At 42.1% G+C, this 25,795-nt stretch overlaps 1 protein-coding gene across 3 annotated transcripts in view; it reads left to right on the top strand.

The window, feature by feature from the left end:
- Positions 1 to 3,278: 3,278 nt before the first annotated feature.
- The window catches only part of adamtsl5 (ADAMTS like 5), a 201,009-nt gene continuing 178,492 nt past the window's right edge, over positions 3,279 to 25,795 (top strand). For all 3 annotated transcript variants that reach the window (XM_061975081.2, XM_061975078.2, XM_061975077.2), the window contains exon 1: positions 3,279 to 3,715. In XM_061975081.2, coding sequence (XP_061831065.1) covers positions 3,693 to 3,715 — 23 coding nt within the window. In that variant the 5' untranslated portion in view covers positions 3,279 to 3,692. The remainder of the gene's footprint in view (positions 3,716 to 25,795) is intronic.

Genomic DNA, 25,795 nt, shown 5'->3' with positions numbered 1-25,795 from the left:
AGTGTATCTTGTGTTTTTTATGTTGATTTAATTAAAAAAAGAAAAAAAAAAAAAAAAGATTTCTTGTGCGGCCCGATACCAATCGATCCACGGACCAGTACCGGGCCGCGGGCCGGTGGTTGGGGACCACTGAGGTAAACAACCAACAGTATGTCAGAAAGCTAGCTAAAACGGTACACATATTCATAATATAGTATACATTTTAACTGACCTTTATTTGACTATTTTTGTCTTTTTTTAGGTGGCTAAAATACGCGGTGCTGCTGACCGCCGTCTAACGTTACGTGTGATATATTGACTAATGTAACCCTGCTTAAAAAAAATCACTGAACAAAAAGTATGAATAAGGTAGTGAACTGCAACAGATTCCCGTGTTTGCAATAACGTTATAAAGTTAGCAGTGAGTTTACAGCCTCACTGATTTAACTACACAGCAAATAAAAGTCACGTTACTTAGCCAATAAACGTTATCTTACATTCAAAACTTACCGTTTTTTGTGCAACTTCAAATGCCGGACAAAGTTGGAAGTTGTTGCCTCTCCATCAGTAATTTTGGAACCGCATGTGTTGCATACTGCAAACCGTTTTGTGTTGACCACCTCGTAATTTTTATACCCAAACAAAATTATTTTAGGTATCATTTTTTGTTCACTGGCGTGTGGTTTGGACATGTCTTCTTCCTTGGTTGTCCTGCAATTTGATTGGATGAATGCTGTGTGATGAAAACAAAGTAGATCTAATTTGATTGGCTGTTGTACTGAGAGCACACCAGCTGACACACGCAACGCTGATAGACAAGTACACAATGAAAAATACGGAGCGCTCCCGAATAACTTTTTCATCTTTGGGTTTTGGGGAAAGTAGCAAGTCATGTCAAGTCATGTCAATTCAAAAGGCTCAAGTCCAAGTGAAGTCACAAGTCATTGATGTTAAAGTCTAAGTCGAGTTGCAAGTCTTTTTACATTTTGTCAAGTCGAGTCTAAAGTCATCAAATTCATGACTCGAGTCTGACTCGAGTCCAAGTCATGTGACTCGAGTCCACACCTCTGCAACATTCACACTCACATTCTCACACTAGGGCCAATTTAGTGTTGCCAATCAACCTATCCCCTGGTGCATGTCTTTGGAGGTGGGAGGAACCCGGAGGGAACCCACGCAGTCACGGGGAGAACATGCAAACTCCACACAGAAGGATCCCGAGCGCAGGATCGAACCCCGGACCTTCGTATTGTGAGGCAGATGCACTAACCCCTCTACCACCGTGCTGCCCGCATTTAGTTGTATTCAGTGTTATAAAATATGATATGGCTCTCACGGAAATACATTTTAAAATATTTGGCTGTCATGGCTCTCTCAGCCAAAAAGGTTCCCGACCCCTGCTATAAAGTGTGTTTTATCCGATTACTCGATTAATCAAACAACCTGATCAATAGATAACCCGAAGACAAAATAATAAATAGCAACAGCCCAATAAAGACTATTATTGTAAAGTAGTGTTTTTATACAAGTAAAAGCCAGTAAATTAGAATATTTTGAAAAACTTGATTTATTTCAGTAATTGCATTCAAAAGGTGTAACTTGTACATTATATTTATTCATTGCACACAGACTGATGCATTCCAATGTTTATTTCATTTAATTTTGATGATTTGAAGTGGCAACAAATGAAAATCCAAAATTCCGTGTGTCACAAAATTAGAATATTACTTAAGGCTAATACAAAAAAGGGATTTTTAGAAATGTTGGCCAACTGAAAAGTATGAAAATGAAAAATATGAGCATGTACAATACTCAATACTTGGTTGGAGCTCCTTTTGCCTCAATTACTGCGTTAATGCGGCGTGGCATGGAGTCGATGAGTTTCTGGCACTGCTCAGGTGTTATGAGAGCCCAGGTTGCTCTGATAGTGGCCTTCAACTCTTCTGCGTTTTTGGGTCTGGCATTCTGCATCTTCCTTTTCACAATACCCCACAGATTTTCTATGGGGCTAAGGTCAGGGGAGTTGGCGGGCCAATTTAGAACAGAAATACCATTGTCCGTAAACCAGGCACGGGTAGATTTTGCGCTGTGTGCAGGCGCCAAGTCCTGTTGGAACTTGAAATCTCCATCTCCATAGAGCAGGTCAGCAGCAGGAAGCATGAAGTGCTCTAAAACTTGCTGGTAGACGGCTGCGTTGACCCTGGATCTCAGGAAACAGAGTGGACCGACACCAGCAGATGACATGGCACCCCAAACCATCACTGATGGTGGAAACTTTACACTAGACTTCAGGCAACGTGGATCCTGTGCCTCTCCTGTCTTCCTCCAGACTCTGGGACCTCGATTTCCAAAGGAAATGCAAAATTTGCATGGTTGGGTGATGGTTTGGGGTGCCATGTCATCTGCTGGTGTCGGTCCACTCTGTTTCCTGAGATCCAGGGTCAACGCAGCCGTCTACCAGCAAGTTTTAGAGCACTTCATGCTTCCTGCTGCTGACCTGCTCTATGGAGATGGAGATTTCAAGTTCCAACAGGACTTGGCGCCTGCACACAGCGCAAAATCTACCCGTGCCTGGTTTACGGACCATGGTATTTCTGTTCTAAATTGGCCCGCCAACTCCCCTGACCTTAGCCCCATAGAAAATCTGTGGGGTATTGTGAAAAGGAAGATGCAGAATGCCAGACCCAAAAACGCAGAAGAGTTGAAGGCCACTATCAGAGCAACCTGGGCTCTCATAACACCTGAGCAGTGCCAGAAACTCATCGACTCCATGCCACGCCGCATTAACGCAGTAATTGAGGCAAAAGGAGCTCCAACCAAGTATTGAGTATTGTACATGCTCATATTTTTCATTTTCATACTTTTCAGTTGGCCAACATTTCTAAAAATCCCTTTTTTGTATTAGCCTTACACAATATTCTAATTTTGTGACACACGGAATTTTGGATTTTCATTTGTTGCCACTTCAAATCATCAAAATTAAATGAAATAAACATTTGAATGCATCAGTCTGTGTGCAATGAATAAATATAATGTACAAGTTACACCTTTTGAATGCAATTACTGAAATAAATCAAGTTTTTCAAAATATTCTAATTTACTGGCTTTTACCTGTATGTGTCCATTTGGAGCTCAGGGAGTTATTGTTACACCTCTTGACTGCAGGGACACACTGAGCTGTGATTGGTGGAGAGCAGGAATGCAGCTCAGGTGGAGCGAGAGAGAGAGAGAGAGAGAGAGAGAGAGAGAGAGAGAGCGAGAGAGAGGGAGAGAGACTCCTTGACTTTGTTGAAGTCTGAGTGTTGCTTGTGTGTGTTCGTGGAGGACGTTGGACTTGTATTGGACTGAGACCTGAGAAAACAGACAAACTGTATATTTAATTCTGTTTCAACCTAGAGGGAGACTAATGTATTTATCTCATTTTCATGCGGCTCTTTGCTAGCCGACTTTTGTATGTATTTGCGCGCCTAAAATGTGTCGTTAGATGTTGAAGGCGATCTGTTTGTGACAGCTGAAAGTGGACAGTCGTTTTTTTTTTATTTATTACGTTTTGGATGAAGTCAGGGCAGAAGACGGGAGGCGGCCATGGGAGGCTCTGACGTCCGACTGTGGACGCTGTCAGCTGGGATGCAAAGTGAGCCCGAGCCGCGCCGTTGGACGCCATGAAAGCGGAACCAAAGTGCACCTGACTTGTTTCAGAAGTGTCCCCCGCCATGTACTCATCCTCCTCGGCCAGGTAAGACCTGTTCACTGCTTGTACGTGACTTGGAATGGAGATGGTCCTCCATTACTGTTTGCTAATTGGACTCTTAATTGGACATTTCAAGGGACAGTATTGCCAAATATTTACCTTGACTTCTCTTGTACTTGCAAGGCGCTGCAACACTTTTGCAGTGCAGTGAAGGAGGAGGTGATACATTCCTGGCACAGTTGACTTTGCTCCCCCTTTCTATGTTTTGTCCCTAAAAATTAAAATCATTGCATGTTGTGGCCCGAAATGTCACATTTCCTGTGCTTTTAAGTCAGGGGTGTCTTAAAAACAAAAAACATCAGCTTGCATGTCAGCTTTGTGGTATTAGTGTCAACGTTTCAACTTACACTTGTCTGCTCTTTTAGTCCCCTTTTTATGTTTAAAAAAAAAAGAAAAAAGTTATGGTTGTTGTGTTGCATTGTTGGTCGTGACCTCAGGATGCAGAGACGGCAGGTAAAGTGCAGGTACAATGTATCTATTAACAAATATAAAGAAATAGTGCATCAGGGAAGTGCCCAAGAAGCACAGGAAAGGCTATGCACGTTTCGCTACAACACAAAGAAGGCAAAACAGAAGGCTTAAAAATGTAAGCACAAAAGTCAAACAATGATCCAAAAAGAGGACAGGGCTGGGTTAGAAAGCATCCTGATTGGCTTATAAACCAGCATGAGAGTTGTGTGATTTTATTTTATTTTATCAATCAATCAATCAATCTTTATTTATATAGCCCTAAATCACAAGTGTCTCAAAGGGCTGCACAAGCCACAACGACATCCTCGGTACAAAGCCCACATACGGGCAAGGAAAAACTCACCCCAGTGGGACGTCGATGTGAATGACTATGAGAAACCTTGGAGAGGACCGCATATGTGGGTAACCCCCCCCCTCTAGGGGAGACCGAAAGCAATGGATGTCGAGTGGGTCTGACATAATATTGTGAGAGTCCAGTCCATAGTGGATCCAACATAATAGTAAGAGTCCAGTCCATAGTGGGGCCAGCAGGACACCATCCCGAGCGGAGACGGGTCAGCAGCGCAGAGATGTTCCCAGCCGATGCACAGGCGAGCGGTCCACCCCGGGTCCCGACTCTGGACAGCCAGCACTTCATCCATGGCCACCGGACCTGTGCCCCCCCCCCCCCTCAAGGAAAAGGGGAGCAGAGGAGAAAAGAAAAGAAACGGCAGATCAACTGGTCTAACAGGGGGGCTATTTAAAGGCTAGAGTATACAAATGAGTTTTAAGATGGGACTTAAATGCTTCTACTGAGGTAGCATCTCTAATTGTTACCGGGAGGGCATTCCATAGTACTGGAGCCCGAATAGAAAACGCTCTATAGCCCGCAGACTTTTTTTGGGCTCTGGGAATCACTAATAAGCCGGAGGTCTTTGAACGCAGATTTCTTGCCGGGACATATGGTACAATGCAATCGACAAGATAGGACGGAGCTAGACCGTGTAGTATTTTATACGTAAGTAGTAAAACCTTAAAGTCACATCTTAAGTGCACAGGAAGCCAGTGCAGGTGAGCCAGTATAGGCGTAATATGATCAAACTTTCTTGTTCTTGTCAAAAGTCTAGCAGCCGCATTTTGTACCAACTGTAATTTTTTAATGCTAGACATAGGGAGACCCGAAAATAATACGTTACAGTAGTCGAGACGAGACGTAACGAACGCATGAATAATGATCTCAGCGTCGCTAGTGGATAAAATAGAACGAATTTTAGCGATATTACAGAGATGAAAGAAGGCCGTTTTAGTAACACTCTTAATGTGTGATTCAAACGAGAGAGTTGGGTGGAAGATAATACCCAGATTCTTTACTGATTCGCCTTGTGTAATTGTTTGGTTGTCAAATGTTAAGGTGGTATTATTAAATAAATGTCGGTGTTTAGCAGGACCGATAATCAGCATTTCCGTTTTCTTGGCGTTGAGTTGCAAGAAGTTAGCGGACATCCATTGTTTAATTTCATTAAGACACGCCTCCAGCTGACTACAATCCGGCGTGTTGGTCAGCTTTAGGGGCATGTAGAGTTGGGTGTCATCAGCATAACAATGAAAGCTAACACCGTATTTGCGTATGATGTCGCCTAGCGGCAGCATGTAAATACTAAAGAGTGCAGGGCCAAGAACCGAACCCTGAGGAACTCAGGGTTCGGTTCCTTCTTCAGGTTCTGGAATTTTATGGATTTATTATTTTTTAGTTTAATGTTTCTTACACTTAACTGTTCTTAGTTTAATCCTGCTTTTAAATGTGTGTTATAACTACTGTGCAGCACTTAAATTGTTATAGTTTCTTTTAAATGTGCTGTGTAAAAAATGGGTTGGATTGAATTGATTGGCAATATAAAGTGCTGCCACATTACCAGGAAATGCATTTATATTTAAATAATGTATTCCTTTTTTTTAAATGATTAATAATCACAAATTTAATAATGCATAAATACATAATCTGTTTAATTTATTTAGTTACTGTATACATTTAGCAGTATCAACTATCAAGCAATAAACATATGCATGTCAGTAAATTAGAAGAGGGGTACAATTATAGTAGACCAATTCAAGGCTCAGGGTTTGTTTTTCAATTTAAACTCTTCCAGCTGGAAGTTACTCCACAGGTCACAACATACCAGTGCAAAATGACATCACGTTTAATGGTAATGGCTTAGGAAATGTTAGCATTGTATTCGCTGGTGAAGCATAAACCTGTAGTTTTTTAAATTTTATGAGATACTAAACTCATAAAACTCTTATGCGCACAATTTACTGCAGGTGTGATTTGAAATGACAAAGGTGTGTACTAGTTTTTTGTGCACACAAATTTGCGCATCAATTGAATTTTTTTTAAATCAGTCACCCAGCATGCAGCTGTAAAATTATAAAAGGATGTTGCTGAATAAACAATACATCTATTTTTTTTTTTACTTCTGACATACCATGAAAAAATGTTGACACACACATCTGTCAATCGTCTGTGTTTTTGCTGCGGGAGCACCGAGTGTGTGTCAGTTTGCACGTACTTTTCAAAAGTGCTTAATATAACGCAAATTAGTGCCTCGCAAAATGGTGATGAGTGTTGATGAATCACATTGCACGTGCTGTATAATATATTTGTATCTTCTCCTCCCAGTTTTGTGAGCGTTTTGAGTATCAGCATATATTCTGCATACTAATGAAGAAAAGAGACACAAAATGGGTATTCCGCTCACCTAACGTTTAGTAGATCAGCTTTGCGTGTGCTTTCAAGTTTGCACATGTTTTGGTACATGCAAACCTTTAGTAAATCAAACCAGAAGACCAACACACTAGTGAAGCATAAGAAACATAAAACATGCAAAATAGGTTTTCTAAAAGTGTGTCAATGTATTTAGTTATTTAAAAAATAACTTGGTGAAAAGATTTTAATGTGCGTATAAGTAAGTTTACAGCCTTTGAAAGGGTATACATTTAAATATTATTATGTATTTACCATTATGTCAGTGGTTAATTTGGTCTCAAAATATTGTTGGCAATAATATAGTTTATTGGCAATAATTTGTTGTTCAATATATCGTCCAGTAAAATTCTAGCTGAACGATAATATTGGTAACCATGATAATTTTGGTCACAATAACCATGATATGCAATTTTCTTATCGTTACATTCCTACATGGAGGTAGAAGAAGTCTCAGCATGCATTGACATACTGTACTTTACTTTACTAGCTAACCACTTCTTCAACATGTTGGAGCTTATTGCTCTCAATATTCAATTTATGGCGATTCGGCGATAAAATAAAAATCTCTATCATAGGCCGAATATCTGTCATTTCTATTGTATATCGTTTAAATTGAGCACGTATACAGCCCCACAGCTTTTGTCTCCTAAATGTCACCTGCTAAAACTAGCATGCATATTTTTCATTTACACAAACACTGGCTCAAATCCACAGCTACAACTGTGCATACAAACTCTATTTTTTGTTAATCTGTGTCTCAGCATCATGACCTTAAATCTGCCTTTGCCTCGCTGTGTTTGTGGAAACAAAAGACAAGAATATGTCAGCCCTGTAAGCCTTTAAGGTGCTTCATCTGTGACGTGCCACATGTCTGTCAGATGGACATCACACTGTCAATGTGATTGGTCCACACAGGCTATGGCACAGAGAACATCTCTGATTGGTTTATTCTGTGGATAAATGTGTGTTTAGGAACACTTGAACTTAATTTACAATGGAACAATTAACTAAGGCTGCAGCTAACGATTATTTTTCTATCGATTAATCTATAGATTATTTTTTCGATTAATCGGTTAATCTATAGATTTTTTTTCGATTAATCTATAGATTATTTTTCCTTTTACCGATTATTTTTTTATTTAAAATGAAGATGAAAAAATAAATTTTGGCCAGTTTTTTTCAAAAGGCATGACTTATTTACAAAAAAAAAAGTATGGCCACTCAGTCAACATTGACAACAACATGACAAAATATTCTGTAACAATGTAAACATTTAAAACTTTTAACATTTAACAAAATTAAAAGTAGCTTATTTGCTTTTTAATGTGCAAATATAAAAGTAAATATCCAGTGCAAATCTTAATATTCTGCAATAGTATAAGCATTTCAAAAGTAAAAGTATTGCTTATTTTGCTTTAAAATGTACAAAAATAAAGATAAACATCCAATACAAAAAAGTGCAAAACGGAATATTCTGTAACAGTGTAAACATTTCAACAAAAGTAAAAGTATTGCTTATTTTGCTTAATAACACAACAATGATAGTATGATTAAAGTGAAAGTTAATTGTTCGTTTGTACATAGTATATGTAACTGTTAATGTTGTAAAAGGTATTTGCACAACTAATTAACGTTAGCGTCTTTGTAAACACTGAACAGGCACGCCAAACGCGCCTCTCAGAGCGAAACGGTGTTTTAGTTTATGAATTTACAACGCAGATACAAATGACACATTCATGTTTTTGTGTAATGATGACAACGTATACTCACGCGGACGATTGACTAGTTGATGGTGATGGCAAGAACGCTGTCGGGTGTTTTCTTTTCAAATGTTCGTTCATAGCCGTTGTGCTGCGATGATAGGCCATTTCCGCTCGACACAGTGTGCATACAACAACTGTCAAGTGTTTTGCTTTTTTCGCTGTGCTTATCCCACACTTGAAGGGATGTACCAATGCTAAATGTGGCTTCTGGATTTCACTCAAAAGACCAGACCGTAGTTACTTTTTCCTTTTATTTTCCTTTAGTTTGCAACAGTTTTTCCAACGAAGAAACAGCTTCTTTTTTCTTCTTTAGTCTTTTTAGCACTCTTTAGCAGTGTTAGTAGACTTTAGTAGACTTTAGTTTCTTTAGCTGTCATTAGCTGTCTTTAGTAGCCTTTAGTAGCCTTTAGTAGCCTTTAGCTTCTTTAGTAGCCTTTAGCTTCTTTAGTAGGTGAAAAACCTTTAAGGACAAAACACCACAAGATTAACATGCTGTAAGAAATCAATCAATTATCAATCCCATAATTTACAATTATTAATTAGGCAATCAAACTTTTAACCATTAAACAAGTGCAAGAAAATGGACACATCTTTTCCCTTTAAGTTAAAACAGATTTTAAATAAATTGTCTCAATATAAATGCACCAAGATACATATAAAATACATTTAAACCCAGAAACACAATAGATAAATGCAGCAGAAAACCCAATATGCAAATACATAAATACCTAACCAATTAACCACCTATTTAGATACATATTTAAAATCCATATTCAATATAAATATATTATTAAATTAGCAGTGAAACACTCAATCTTAAACGCCGTCTACTGGTAGAAAAATGCCCCTTTTTCTATGCCCTCACCAGCAGCCAATGATCCAACACAGTTAAATCCAACACTTTAAGTTGAGCGACTTCACCCTCCTGATGAAGCAAACTGCTCCAACATTTATCAAACTAAGCAAAGAATATCAACACTTCCTTACTAAACAACAGTTACACAAAACACCGTGTGTATTTAGCCTCCAGACTAAGCACGCTACATGCACCCCCCCCGCACCCCCATCCATCTCACCAGCGCAACAGGTGCGCCACACCCACAAAGAGAAGTAAAGTGCAATCTTACCGGCTGTCCGTTCAGCTTTTGGTTTTGGTACACTTTTGGCACAACTCTGGGTTTTCTGTAACGAACTAAACCTTTTTCCACTCTGCGCTGGCGTCTTTTGTACTCCTTGATTTGACACAGCGGTCTAATTACCGGGCTCGCGCACCAGCAGATGAGACGGGAGCGCGCCGCGTTATACCTGCGCGTGAACGTAAACTGATCGGTTCTGATCATATAAGCCGACTGGCCGAAATAATGCCGAATTATATACATTTCCTGGGGTTGCCTAGGTGAATAGGGATGCGGATGTGCTCTAAGATAAAATATAATTTTATTAAGTGGGGTTTGGCTGGTTGCTAAACAGCCACGGTTGCGAGCTCGCGCTTCAGCTGACGAGACAGCTGTTCGTCGCTACAACATTATTAGGCTGTTTATTGAAATACTCCCACACTTTTGACGACTTTTGGCGTGCTTTTTTCCCCTCGCTCGCACCGCTCGCATCGTCTGCTTTGCGCTCCGCCATGACGGTAGTGTGACGTAAATATGCGACGCATCGACGCACAAAAACGGCGTCGACGTATTTACGTAACCGATGACGTCGACTACGTCGACGCGTCGTTTCAGCCTTACAATTAACCTACTGTATAGCTTATAAATACTGTAGGAACTCTAATTTGGTTATTGCACGCCATGATGTCATTTTCTGCTGCTATAAATTGCAATATTAGACTTAGATTTAGACAAACTTTAATGATCCACAAGGGAAATTGTTCAACACAGTAGCTCAGTTACAATGATGGAAAGTGTAAGGATGGGTATTTGCCAGAGGTGTGGACTCGAGTCACATGACTTGGACTCGAGTCAGACTCGAGTCATGAATTTGATGACTTTAGACTCGACTTGACAAAATGTAAAAAGACTTGCAACTCGACTTAGACTTTAACATCAATGACTTGTGACTTCACTTGGACTTGAGCCTTTTGAATTGACATGACTTGACATGACTTGCTACTTTCCCCAAAACCCAAAGATGAAAAAGTTATTCGGGAGTGCTCCGTATTTTTCATTGTGTACTTGTCTATCAGCGTTGCGTGTGTCAGCTGGTGTGGTCTCAGTACAACAGCCAATCAAATTAGATCTACTTTGTTTTCATCACACAGCATTCATCCAATCAAATTGCAGGACAACCAACGAAGAAGACATGTCCAAACCACACGCCAGTGAACAAAAAATGATACCTAAAATAATTTCGTTTGGGTATAAAAATTACGAGGTGGTCAACACAAAACGGTTTGCAATATGCAACACATGCGGTTCGAAAATTACTGATGGAGAGGCAACTACTTCCAACTTCGTCCGGCATTTGAAGTTGCACAAAGAACGGTAAGTTTTGAATGTAAGATAACGTTTATTGGCTAAGTAACGTGACTTTTATTTGCTGTGTAGTTAAATCAGTGAGGCTGTAAACTCACTGCTAACGTTATAACGTTATTGCAAACACGGGAATCTGTTGCAGTTCACTACCTTATTCATACTTTTTGTTCAGTGATTTTTTTTAAGCAGGGTTACGTTAGTCAATATATCACACGTAACGTTAGACGGCGGTCAGCAGCACCGCGTATTTTAGCCACCTAAAAAAAGACAAAAATAGTAAAATAAAGGTCAGTTAAAATGTATACTATATTATGAATATGTGTACCGTTTTAGCTAGCTTTCTGACATACTGTTGGTTGTTTACCTCAGTGGTCCCCAACCACTGAGGTTGGGGACCACTGATCCGTGGATCGATTGGTATCGGGCCGCACAAGAAATATATATATATTTTTTTTTCTTTTTTTAATTAAATCAACATAAAAAACACAAGATACACTTACAAGTAGTGCACCAACCCAAAACAACTCTCTCCCCCCTTTTGTTCTGGGCATTGAACATGAAGACTCTTCCTTCACTGTTCCGAGTGGCCATGAGAGTCTTGGCAGTGCCTGCCTCCAGTGCTCCAGTGGAGCGAGTTTTCAGCCATGGTGGCATCATACTACGCCCCCATCGTGCACAAATGACTGACAGACTCTTGGCTAATTTGGTCTTTTGCAAATGCAATGCAGCATAGGGCCCTGACATATAAAAAGTACAACTTTTTTGTTATGTTCACGTATATGTCATGTTTTTTCAATGTTAACACTTTTGTACAAATAAGTACATTTGCACTTTATTTTTCAATGTGTTTGTTCTGTAAAGGAATGAGTTAATGTTTAAAATGACTGGTTAATAGTGCTATTATAAAGTGCAATGTCAGCACAATTTTCTTTCCTGCAATTTAAAATGCACTTGTTTTAATAAATAAATACAGCGTTTGAAAAGCATACACAATCTGTGTTAATATATTAGTCTGTGGTTAAAAGGACTTGAAAGGACTCGAAACTCAAAATGCAGGACTTAGGACTTGACTTGAGACTTTCCAGTCTTGACTTTGGACTTGACTCGGGGCTTGCCTGTCTTGACTCGGGACTTGACACGGACTTGAGGGCAAAGACTTGAGACTTACTTGTGACTTGCAAAACAATGACTTGGTCCCACCTCTGGTATTTGCAAAAGTGTCCTTACAAGATTTGATTGCTTATTGTTTTAAAAAATATATATATGGAGTCAGATTATGCTCTAACTATAGCGATAGCTAAATTCCCTTATATATTCTGAGGCAGACCAGAGATTTATTATTTTCTCTGAAAACTCGATTTTCAAAATTTTTTGGTAAAAACTACAAAACAGAAGGATTTTCTCATAATTTGTATAAACATTTCTGCTTTTTTTCATTAATTTATGCCTTTTTGCTCTACTTTTCAATTTTGTATGTTTTTTTTTGTTTATTTATTTCTACAATGTGCCATACGGTCAATAAAAAAGCTGTGTTCCACAAATGGCCCATGCAGGGCCAAATTTAAACACCACTGGTGTACTTATTATTTCAAAAGTGTTGCCAAACGATGGAATCATGTCTCTTCAAGTTCTTAGCACTTATGGAAGTGATAAAGGTCTTTATCTTCTGGAGGTTTCTTTCTGTCGGTACTTGAAGAGTAGCTACATTACCCAGAGGTCTAGCGGTGGAGCAAAACCGGAAGCACTAGTGGAGATACGAGCGAGTAATACTGCAGCGTAGTAAATAAGGGTCCATGTGTTGGTGAAAGCTGCTGAGCCTGCGTTATTAAAACAAGTAACAAACTTAAAGGCCTACTGAAATGCGATTTTCTTATTTAAACGGGGATAGCAGGTCCATTCTATGTGTCATACTTGATCATTTCGCGATATTGGCATATTTTTGCTGAAAGGATTTAGTAGAGAACATCGACGATAAAGTTCGCAACTTTTGGTCGCTGATAAAAAAGCCTTGCCTGTACCGGAAGTAGCAGACGAGTAGCGTGACGTCACAGGTTGTGGAGCTCCTCACATCCGCACATTGTTTACAATCATGGCCACCAGCAGCGAGAGCGATTCGGACCTAGAAAGCGACGATTTTCCCATTAATTTGAGCGAGGATGAAAGATTCGTGGATGAGGAAAGTGAGAGTGAAGGACTAGAGGGCAGTGGGAGCGATTCAGATAGGGAAGATGCTGTCAGAGGCGGGTGGGACCTGATATTCAGCTGGTAATGACTATAACAGTAAATAAACACAAGACATATATATACTCTATTAGCCACAACACAACCAGGCTTATATTTAATATGCCACAAATTAATCCCGCATAACAAACACCTCCCCCCTCCCGTCCATATCACGGTACTGCGTCTGCACATTCAAATCAAAGTCCTCCTGGTAAGAGTCTCTGTTGTCCCAGTTCTCCACAGGCCAATGGTAAAGCTTGACTGTCATCTTCCGGTAATGTAAACAATGAAACACCGGCTGTGTTATCCGGCCCAACAGTCAAAGGGTGCATTCTACGGCGGGGGTGCGTTATCCGGCACAACACCTGCCGCAATACGCCGCTTCCCACCTACAACTTTCTTCTTTGCTGTCTCCATTGTTCATTGAACAAATTGCAAAAGATTCACCAACACAGATGTCCAGAATACTGTGGAATTTTGCGATGAAAACAGACGACTTAATAGCTGGCCACCATGCTGTCCCAAAATGTCCTCTACAATCCGTGACGTCACGCGCATGCGTCATCATACCGAGACGTTTTCAGCAGGATATTCCGCGCAAAATTTAAAATTGCACTTTAGTAAGCTAACCCGGCCGTATTGGCATGTGTTGCAATGTTAAGATTTCATCATTGATATATAAACTATCAGACTGCGCGGTCGGTAGTAGTGGGTTTCAGTAGGCCTCTAACATTCTGCACGTTTAGCATGCAGTTGTTTGCTTGCTTTCAAGGCTTGCAAAAGATCTTCGCTAATGAGGCGAATATTTCGCCTTCTGTTACCGCTTGTAATTGAATCCGAATAAATGCACAACACACTTTCACTTTTAATGCACGCCTTTCCTTGTCAAAAGTTGCAAAATTGGCCCCAAAGAACCCTTGTGATGCGTCTTGTCTGGCAAAGCATGTGTGCATAGGGTGGAGTATGGCGCACACCACCATAGCATCATTATAATTTGTTTATGAGCGAGGATGCCAAAATCGAAGTTGGGACTGGGTATATTATACTTGTGGCTACAAATAAATGGAAAACGCTCGCTGGAAAAAGGGTCTCAAGTAGCTTGGGTAGACACAAGACATAATAGAGTGGAAAATTAATTTAACAATTAACTTTTTATGAAGATTGTATTATTAATGATCAGATTATGATTTAAAAACGATTATTTGTGCGGCCTTAGTTGTGAAGCTTATTTTGCACTGTACAGAAAGTCCCCGTGTGCACGTTTTAATGCTATATAATTAGATAGAAGTAATGCAGGTGTTGTTGTTTCACACTGCTTAGTGATAACGAGGAAGTTAACAACACATGTCAGTATAAATGGGAAGATTTTTCATAGAAATTAACCCTTTGGCGCTCACATTTTAGTCGACACTAGAGGTGCAACATTTATGTTGACTTTTTTGTGAACAGAAGAACACGGTTGACTAGGACTTGATGAGTTGTTCAAAATGGAAGGGTTGTCGAAATAAGCAGGACTAATTAAGCAGGTTTACGATTGTAGCTGAGATAGGCTCCAGCGCCCCCGCGACCCCAAAGGGAATAAGCGCTAGAAAATGGATGGATGGAAGTTAAAATAATGAATCTTTGTGTAATATCCTTATGAGGGAAAAAAACAACAACTTCCTCACAGTCTCCTTTAGAGACTTGCATCTTTAGTTTGTCAACACCTCTCTCTGAACTCGCCCATGTTATCATTTCACAGATCTGTTGTCCTGAAAAAGGTACTAGACTTGGTTCACTCCTGCACATTAACCTAGATGATAGATTGTTTCAAGGTTCGGCCAGATAAGTGTTTACTGCTTTAGGCCAATGCATGTTAGTGGGTCTCCTTTGAAGCAGGTTTATTGTAGTGTTTTAGCATAGTTCGCATGCTTCTTACATATTTCACAGCCCACTGAAATATGGCGTATTGTAGCCTATTTGATGGACACTATTTGAAAATGTTCTGCATTGTTATCTACATACAGTATAGGATTTCAGGTGCAACAAATGTGTAGTTGTGATTGTTAACTGGTTATATTACTTGCTTTGCTTGTTGTGGACGCCTTCTCAACATAGCTACAAAGTTGTTACTGTCACTCTCAAGTAAAGCTCGTTGTTGAGATGAGATTAATGTCATGCTCTTGTCTGCTAAACATAGACGTGTGAAATGCTTCACTTGTAAGAGGGATTATGTTCAATATCAGTCTGAAATCAGAGACAATTAGATTTACATGAACATATACATAGATATCTGAGAGCTGTTTGTTTCTGTATTGTTTTTAAGTTAGATGATCATTCATGGGAGACATATGGTGGAGGGTGCTCTGTGCTATTTTATTTTAAACATAAAGTAGTGTTTCCCATATATTCACAATTAAAAAGATTTAAAAAATTAAAAAATACATTTCAGTATCATCTGCTCAAGATGCCACCCGACTGCCTCCTTCGGGAGGTGTTTAAGGCACGTCCGACCGGCAGGAGGCCACGGGGAAGACCCAGGACACGTTGGGAAGACGATGTCTCCCGACTGGCCTGAGAATGCCTCAGGATCCCCCGGGAGGAGGTGGACGAAGTGGCTGGGGAGAGGGAAGTCTGGGCTCCTCTGCTTAGGCTGCTGCCCCCGCGACCTGGCCTTGGATAACGCAAGAAAATGGATGGATGGATGGATGATCTCACTTATGGATGATCGGTATTGGAACTGACAGCATAAAATCAGAACAACCCTATATACACGAGCACTTAGAAAGACGGCATCAAGGGTTATTCTTCAGCATGGCGGAGGAAGTAAAACGTCTCTGTGTTTAATTTAAGTTTTGGTTTTAAATGTTCGTTTTAAATAATTTTCTAGTTTTTTATACATACGAGAACATTTGTTGGTGAGTTTTTGGATATTCATTCATAAAATGTGTAAAAGAAAATAATCGATAGATGAACTAGTTCAATATATTATCATTTGGTGCAGCTCTAGTCGAAACACAACAAGACAACCACTTTCACCAGCTGATTGCCATGGCTTGGTAAAAGTGAACCTGCCTTCTGTCCACCATGATTACACGTTTGACAGAGGGTGGATTTGCTAAGAGTATTTGGCGATCGTACGCCAGCAGAGACTTGATGTATCTAAAAAGTCAAAGCAAAGTGACAAAGCCACTCACAGGGGAGCTATCTTTAAAATGTTCAACAAGGACTTCAGAGGGAGCAGCTGCTGAAGCACAAAGACTTTCGTTAGCAGCGAAAGCAGCTCAGTTCATGAGTACGACCACAGTTGGTTGTCGCTTCATTCATAGTCCCAGAGGGGGTCAGAGCTAAGTGCAGGGTCCGAAGACTGAACATCTGCTAAAGGTTGTGTCAGTCTATTCAGTGGCATGCTACTTATAACAATTGGACCCTCCACCGGGCTTTCACAAACACTGACTGTGTCGCAGCTCCGTCTCAAGTGGGGTGGGGGTCAAAGGTCAAGATGAGTCCTGTATGGAATACTTATTCCTTGTCTTACTCTTTTAAACAGGAGTCTTATATGTCACTGCGGAAACTTAAATGGGACCTTCATTGTATTAAGCAAAAACAACTTTTCTTACCTATTGGTACTTTGTGAAAATACGGGGCAGATATTATATGTTTTTAACTTCTTTCTGCTCCATTTCATTAATATTTTACTGTAATGTTATGTTGATTGATTGATTTTTATTTTATTCCTTTGTTTGATTTTTTATGAATGAAATAAATTAATTAACTGAAATGAACTGTTTTTGTGTATTAGGGATCTGCATGAGTCCTGAAAATTGAAATCAAACCATGGAAGCATGGCAGAAATATATAGAGAGAAAAATGCACTTCAGAGGGTCATAAAAACTGCCATGAAGATCACTGGCTGCTCTCTCCCCTCCCTAGATGAACTGTACAGTGCCAGGTGCCTCAAAAAGGCCCAAAACATGGTTCAATCCCCACCTAGTACCAACCTCGTCATGTCCGTTGTGTCCTGAGCAAGACACTTCACCCTTGCTCCTGATGGGTGCTGGTTAGCGCCTTGCATGGCAGCTCCCTCCATCAGTGTGTGAATGTGTGTGTGAATGGGTAAATGTGGAAGTAGTGTCAAAGCGCTTTGAGTACCTTGAAGGTAGAAAAGCGCGAAACAAGTACAACCCATTTATCATTTATATCTCCACCATATGTGGAGATATGCAGATATCTCCACATATGGTAAAAAAAATTATCCCCACGGTTTTCGTGCTAATCTGCCATTGTAGTATAGAGCTGAACGATTTTGAGGAAAAATCTAATTGCGATGTTTCTGTTACGATCCGCTGCACGGATCATAGTTTGTTTATGTTTCTCGTCACATATGTTTTCAGCACATTGATTTTGTTTGTGTTCAGTTGCCATGTCAACTGATTACTTTCACCTGCCTCTGGTTAGTGTTCGGGACGCGCACCTGTTGCCCGGGCACTAATCAGAGGGCTATTTAGTCTTTGTTCTGGCCTCACTCGGTCTGGCTTCCTAGTTTGTTCCCATACAACTGTTAACGACTATTTTGATTCTGCTAGCTTTTCACGCTATGCTATTTTTTCCTGCTAGCTCCCACGCTAGTCCTTTTGTTTTGCCTTTTGTGCTACATGCATGTTTTTTGTTTATCCATCATATGATTTATATTTAAAATAAATCATTTTCCTACCTGCAAGCTGTGTCCGAAGCCGTCTGCATCCTTGGGAGAACCACACCCGCATCACTATGCGACCACGTCGTTACAGTAGGAAGCCAGCAAATAACAATTCTCCCGCGGCAGCCATTGAGGAGTTTGACGAAGGTACGTGGGAGGTGTTGCGAGCAATGGAAGCGGAAACTCTTCGCTATTCCCCCTCGGAGCGCCAGGACCTGATATGGGGTCCCAACGGAAAGCTGGTCCCAATCCACTCCGTTTGGCCCGAGGACATCGCCACACCCCCGCAGTACGGGACGCGTCAGCGAAGACGGAAGCCGGCCAGAAGGTCTTCCCCTCGCTGTCAAGACGCGCCGCTCCTGCAAACTCCTCCCCCGGACCGAAGCAAGCTACATGCAGCTCAAGCTCCTCCTCCTCAGATGTTTGGCAACCCCATCGACCACTTCGCCAAAAAGTTCTCCGATTGGGCTGTAAGTCACATGGACAGTTGCAACAGTGATGTCATTTCATTGGCGCCTCCCGAAGAGGTAACTCCGCCCACTTCTGATGACATCATTGAACAAGACTTTTTTTTTCCATCTTCTAATTCTTTCTGTCAGCCAATACCAAATGACTTTCATTCTAAGATAAAACATTATCAGGACATTTTTGTTAAGTTCAAGTCTAGTCAGTCACATTCTGATTTTCAAACCCCGCCCCCAATTACTTTGGCCCCACCCCCTATAGCTCAAGGTCCGCCCACTCCTCTGTTTTCTCCCTCCTGGTCGTCCCTACAGTCCCATGATATTGGGAAGACTAACAGTCAATTTGAACATTTTAAAAAGGAGGAGTATACCCCCCTCCTTACCTCCCCCCACCCACCCTTGAAGACGGTTCCAAACCGCAAAGAGCGCGTCTGGTATCCGCGTCTTGAGGGGGGGGGCTAGTACTGGGAACTGTGCTAGTGCGGTGGCACAACTTCGGCGTGCTAAGCCGCAACCTCCTGCACGGCCACCGCCACCAGTTTTTCGGCGTGCTAAGCCGCAACCCCCTGCACGGCTACCGCCACCAGTCTTTCGGCGTGCTAAGCCGCAACCTCCTGCACGGCCCCCGCCACCAGTCTTTCGGCGTGCTAAACCGCAACCTCCTGCACGGCCCCCGCCACCAGTCTTTCGGCGTGCTAAGCCGCAACCTCCTGCACGGCCACCGCCACCAGTCCTTTGGCCTGCTAAGCCACAACCGCCAGCTAGGCCACCTCCAGCTGCACCTCGGCTAGCACCTGTTCCTGCACCTCGGCTGACACACCAAGCTTCGTCTCCAGTACCTCCACCACGCCAAGCTCCACCATGCCAAGTTCCTCGGCTGGTTCTCACACCAGCGCCGGCTCCAAGGCTGGTTCTCACACCAGCGCCGGCTCCAAGGCTGGTTCTCACACCAGCGCCGGCTCCAAGGCTGGTTCTCACACCAGCACCGACTCCAAGACCAACCCCTGTCCCGGCTCCAAGGCTGGTTCCCACACCAGCGCCGGCTCCAAGGCTGGTTCCCACACCAGCGCCGGCTCCAAGGCTGGTTCCCACACCAGCGCCGGCTCCAAGGCTGGTACCCACACCAGCGCCGGCTCCACGGCTGGTACCCACACCAGCGCCGGCTCCACGGCTGGTACCCACACCAGCGCCGGCTCCACGGCTGGTACCCACACCAGCGCCGGCTCAACGGCTGGTACCCACACCAGCGCCGGCTCCACGGCTGGTACCAGAACCTGCACCTGCTCCACGGCTGGTACCAGAACCTGCACCTGCCTCCACGGCGACGACGTCTCCTCCTGCCTCCACGGCGACGACGTCTCCTCCTGCCTCCACGGCGACGACGTATCCTCCTGCCTCCACGGCGACGACGTCTCCTCCTGCCTCCACGGCGACGACGTCTCCTTCTGCCTCCACGGCGACGACGTCTCCTCCTGCCTCCACGGCGACGACGTCTCCTCCTGCCTCCACGGCGACGTCGGCTCCTCCTGTTTCCACGGCGACGTCAGCTCTCTCCTCGTCTTCGTCTCAGCGACCTCGAGTGGTCTGGCTGCGCAAGCGGTGCTCTCGGAGGTTTGTTTATGGACGCCAGTGGCGCAAACAGCAGCGACACCCGAGACGTAGTCGTAGAACTCTCCGGCTGCTGAACTTCTGGCGCCACTCACGCCCACCTTCTCGGCAGCCACGAATGTGGCCTTTCCGTGGTCGCCCGCCTCGCCTGCGGCAGCGGCGTTCCACTCGCCGCCGCCACCTGACTCTTCCCCGGTGGATTCGGGGACACGTGGCCTGGCGACCCTCCACCAAATCCTCCCTCCACCCTCCCTGGTCTCTTGAACTGTTTCTTGTTTTTTGGGTTCTAGTTTTATTTCGTGTCAAGGGACATCTGGAATCTGTCCTTTAAGGGGGGGGTACTGTTACGATCCGCTGCACGGATCATAGTTTGTTTATGTTTCTCGTCACATATGTTTTCAGCACATTGATTTTGTTTGTGTTCAGTTGCCATGTCAACTGATTACTTTCACCTGCCTCTGGTTAGTGTTCGGGACGCGCACCTGTTGCCCGGGCACTAATCAGAGGGCTATTTAGTCTTTGTTCTGGCCTCACTCGGTCTGGCTTCCTAGTTTGTTCTCATACAACTGTTAACGACTATTTTGATTCTGCTAGCTTTTCACGCTATGCTATTTTTTCCTGCTAGCTCCCACGCTAGTCCTTTTGTTTTGCCTTTTGTGCTACATGCATGTTTTTTGTTTATCCATCATATGATTTATATTTAAAATAAATCATTTTCCTACCTGCAAGCTGTGTCCGAAGCCGTCTGCATCCTTGGGAGAACCACACCCGCATCACTATGCGACCACGTCGTTACAGTTTCCCTCCAAAATTGCGATTGCAATTTGATTCGCAATTTTTATGTTTTCTACATGTAAAACATACAATTGCAAAGACAACTTACCCACCTACTTTGAATGTATAGTATAGGACGGTGGAGGAGGTACAGTATGAAAACAATAATGTTAAGACACTTTCTTAACACGCGGAAACAAACTCAGGGAGTCAAAACCCACGTTTAAACACTGAACACACAGCCTCTCTTGCACACATCACACACAACAGCACTACCTCTTAAAGGCACACAGACACATTTCACAGATATTACACTATTGTCTTGTGGCGTTTGTTATGACATTTCTCCTCCATCATAGATATCCGCCATTTTTGTTTTGATGACGCTACACACTGGAAAATACTTTACATTTAAAATCTTTATTATTACAAGTGCTAAACTTCATATAAAGTCTGCCGTTCTTAAATCCAATGTTTTCCTTTTTCTAGTGTCGATGAAATCGATCGGTTCCCTTTTAAAACGATCTTGGTTCGTTACCTATCTTTTGGAAAGCAAACTTGCTGAGCACAGATCAATATAATTTAAGTTCAGGAATATAAATCGATCTATCGATGTATTGATCCATCATTACACCCTTGACGGTAAAATACTAAAACTAGTATACCTCTGGGCCCCTTCATTTTCTCCTTCCTCCTTGGTTTTATGCTTTAACTTTAATCAAGAGGCGTTCGAATTATCCGTCAGGTAGAGGGAAGGGCAAAGTTCCTTCCTCAAAGCAAAGTGAGCTCACAGACCTCCCTATACAATGGAGTGTAAGGAGAAGGATGGCAGACCAGAAACCCAGAGAAGCTTACAAATTGTAAGTAATTAGCATAATTAATACTTTTTTTAATGACACTTGTGGTTTTAGTCGGACTTCAAACCTTTGCTGCTGCACGTAAATTTTGGCTGCAAACACAAATACACAATGAAACACATTTTACATGCCGTAAGCTGAAGCGCTAGCACTTGCATATATAGCCAAAAACGTTGTCTTCTTCTTAATTAAGACATACAAAAAATAAAAAGTGCACAAGCAAAACCGAACATCGCGTGCAATAGCGTCTTAAAAGTAAACAAACATTTGTCGCATCTGCCTTAAGTCACTGCTGGGAAACGACGAGGGTTGACGACGTAGCAAGATTTAAGCGACGTCCGTATGCATAGGGGCGCATTTGCAATATGTCGTCATGGTACTAGATGCTAGAGCCAATGTGGAGGGTCAAGTAGAAAAGGGAGTGGTAGGAGGGAGAATTCGAAATGAGCCTAAAACACTATCAGTTAAGCATAAGAAACACAAAACAGGCACTTTTTAACAGTGTGTATATTCATTTTAGTTATTTAAAAAAATAACTAGGTCAAAAGATTTCAGTGTGTGTGCATACGTACTTTTTGAGCATATTCAACAATACAGTGATAATAATGATAATTTTGGTCACAATAACCGTGATATGATATTTCCATATCATTACATCCCCATTTCCTAGTGTGTTACTCGTCCCATTACTACTACTATTACTATTACTATTTTTAATTCCTAAAACTCTGTTTCCAGAATCCAACGTAAATCCCCGGCTTTAACCGTAGAACTATTGAAGTTTGATATGTTGCATTAATAATCCGAAGACTGAAGATATTTTTTTTCAGTAACTCATAATCAAATTAAGCAATAGTAGTCAAACCAAAATAGCTATTTTGCCTAATCAACCAGCAATTTGGGCGTGTTTCCCTAATGTCAGTAAAATAAACAATTGGTCTCGTCTTGATTAGAGCTATGTCCCTCTCCCTTGCCTGAAGCTATGCAGTAATTTGCTGCTATAGGCTTAATGAGAGCAGGAGGAGGCTGGCTGACCCCTCTCACCTCTGGAAGGACCCCTGTCGTTATGGGGCCAATCAGTCAGTGCCCACGACTGCTGTCTTTTCATGTTAAATACTGCAGCATTTTTTTCTTGTTGGAAAATTAATTGTAAACTTTGCCAAGCAACATTCATTACAGTCCATTCAGTTATACATTCAAAAACTTTTGGCTTTGTTGAAGGTGGTTAAACAGGTTAGCTGCACAAAAGTGTTTTTTTAAAACAATGGTGGGGCACCAACCAGTAGGGAGGCCTCATACCAGGAAAATCTGAAAACTGTTTATTTTTTATTTAGTTTTTTAACACTTGAATTTTGCTTTCAGCTACAATGTTGAACCGACAGGAGTTTTTGTGTAAAAGTAGACAGTTTTATGTCGTCCACAGCTCATTTACCACATGGGGTCCCCCAGGGCTCAATCCTTGCCCCAATTTTATTTGCGCTTTACCTTCTCCCCCTTGGTTCTATTTTTAGGAAGTACAGTATTGCATTTCATTTTTATGCCGATGATTGCCAGATTTATTTTCCCATGGCACAAAATAACACGGTTCAACGTCTTATTGACTGCCTGCACGACATCAAAGTCTGGCTTTCAGCTAACTTCCTGAGCCTAAATGAAGATAAAACAGAAGTTATGTTGTTCGGTCCAAGTCGCTCTCCCTCCCCCAACGTTGACCTCGGCACTCTGACCCCGTATCTCAGCGACTCTGTCACAAACCTGGGGGTAAAGTTTGACTCAGATTTTAAATTCGAAAAACAAATCAGCAGCGTCGTTCAAAAAAGCTTTTATCAATTACGCCAAATAACGAAAGTGAAACCGCTTCTATCAAGACATGATCTTGAGAAATTAATCCACGCTTTTATCTCGACTCGTCTTGATTATTGTAATGCCCTGTATGTTGGCATTAGCCAGGCCTCCCTCGCCCGCCTGCAGCTCGTGCAGAACTCTGCTGCTCGTCTGCTAACACAGACCCGCAGACGTGAGCACATCACCCCTATTTTAGCGTCCCTTCACTGGCTCCCTGTGCGTTACCGAATACATTTTAAACTCCTTTTATTTGTTTTTAAATGTCTAAACAACCTCGCGCCAACCTATCTCTCCGACCTCCTTCAGCCTTACTGCCCCACCCGATCCTTAAGATCAGCCGATCAGCTGCTGTTGACGGTCCCTGACACAAGGCTGAAGCTTAGAGGTGACAGAGCTTTCGCCGTTGCTGCTCCCAAGCTCTGGAACGACCTACCCCTGAGTGTTAGACAAGCCTCCTCTCTTCCTGTTTTTAAATCTCTCTTAAAAACATACTTTTATTCCATGGCTTTTAACACTGAGTGATATCCATCCTGCAATGGCGCCCCATAATACACCTGCTGTGATCCTGTTTTTATGTTTTTATGTTTTTATTAATTCTATTTTAATTATTTATTTTTTATCGTGTTCTGTTTGTGTTGTGTTGTGTTTGCTCGGTACTCGTTTTATCTTTTAACCTACTCATTGTACAGCACTTTGGCTACCCCTGTGGTAAATTTTAAATGTGCTCTATAAATAAAGTTGATTTGATTTGATTTGAATGTTATAAATTGCACAAGCAAAATAAATGATTTGTGATTCACTGTAAAATATAAATGTATACAAATAAATATTTTGCTTATCCATAAGATGCAGCTACAGTGCTGCATCAAATGTTTACATACCAGTTGAGTGCACTATTTAAAATTTACATCGTGTTATAATTATACATAAAGGCTCAAACGTACCTAAATCTTATGTAAATATAAGTCGGGCTGAAGGGTCCATAACATTGACAAGGTGGCAATGCCCTAGTATCTTCTCATTAGTGATCCAGACTGACTAGATGTTAGTAGTGCTGTGAGATATTACGATATACATTGTAGCGTGAAATAAAAATCTTTATCGTACGATATAAATCTCTATTGCTCATATTGTAATTTTAACGTCTGTGCTAATGTAATTGCAGCAACGCTGCTGCTTGATGTCAATTGAAGAAGAACTATAGGCACTGATAAATCATTGCATGCAAAGGCCGGCAAGAGCACACGTGAACAATGTAGCAGAGACGGACAAAGAATACAATGGAAGCATAACCAATAAATCCTGAAGAGGAATCTGTGCCAAAAAGAGGAACGCCTATGTTTTAGATTTTAAGAGTCATACGTTGACCAAACAACGATAAACAGCAAAACATGGCGCCAACAAGTCCTTGCTAGTGACTTACAAACTCCATATATCAGAATCAGAATCAGAATCAGAAATACCTTATTAATTCCAGAGGGGAAATGAAAAAAAATTAGCACAGTCCCATTCAAGATCAGACAAACATTACAGGGAGACAGAACAGGATCGCTGACGGGTCTGCCAACTTCCGGCGCCCCTACAAAAAAGGTGAGATACAGGTAAACAATGCGGGGTGAGAAAAAAATAATCGGTCTAAGCTTGGGCCCCTGGAGAGGGGGTCCAGACTGAGGCCAAGGGAAAAAACATCTCATAGCCATAGCACACATCCCTCTTACATGTGTGTAAGAGGGAAACATCAAAGAACACAAAGGACAGAAAATACATTAAAAAGAGCAGAGCTGATGCAACCAGCCACTTCTACATACAACTATGAATAAAAAGTAAAAGAAACATATGCACTGTGGTGGCCTCTGCGGTGTTCCACGCCATCCTCTGCTGGGGTGGAGGGAGCATGGCCAGAGACAGGAGCAGACCCAACAAAGCAACCAAGAGAGCCGACTCCACTCTCGGCCGCCCACTAACTCGGCCAGTGTCCAGCCCTCATGGATGAGCGAGGATACGTCTAAGGAGACCGAGGTGTCCGATACCTGCTCATTCAGCCAAGACACTGTGAAGCCTGTCCGTCCCTGCGCTCAGTGCTAGCTCCGCAGCCCTGTCTCTTCATCTGCATCTCCTCCAGTCTCTCAAAATGGACTCTGGTGTGGCAGAGACCCAGC

Source organism: Nerophis lumbriciformis, linkage group LG15 (genome assembly GCF_033978685.3).
Source record: "Nerophis lumbriciformis linkage group LG15, RoL_Nlum_v2.1, whole genome shotgun sequence".
In the NCBI taxonomy this organism is placed as follows: domain Eukaryota; kingdom Metazoa; phylum Chordata; class Actinopteri; order Syngnathiformes; family Syngnathidae; genus Nerophis; species Nerophis lumbriciformis.
This window is presented reverse-complemented; position numbering and strand designations above follow the sequence as displayed.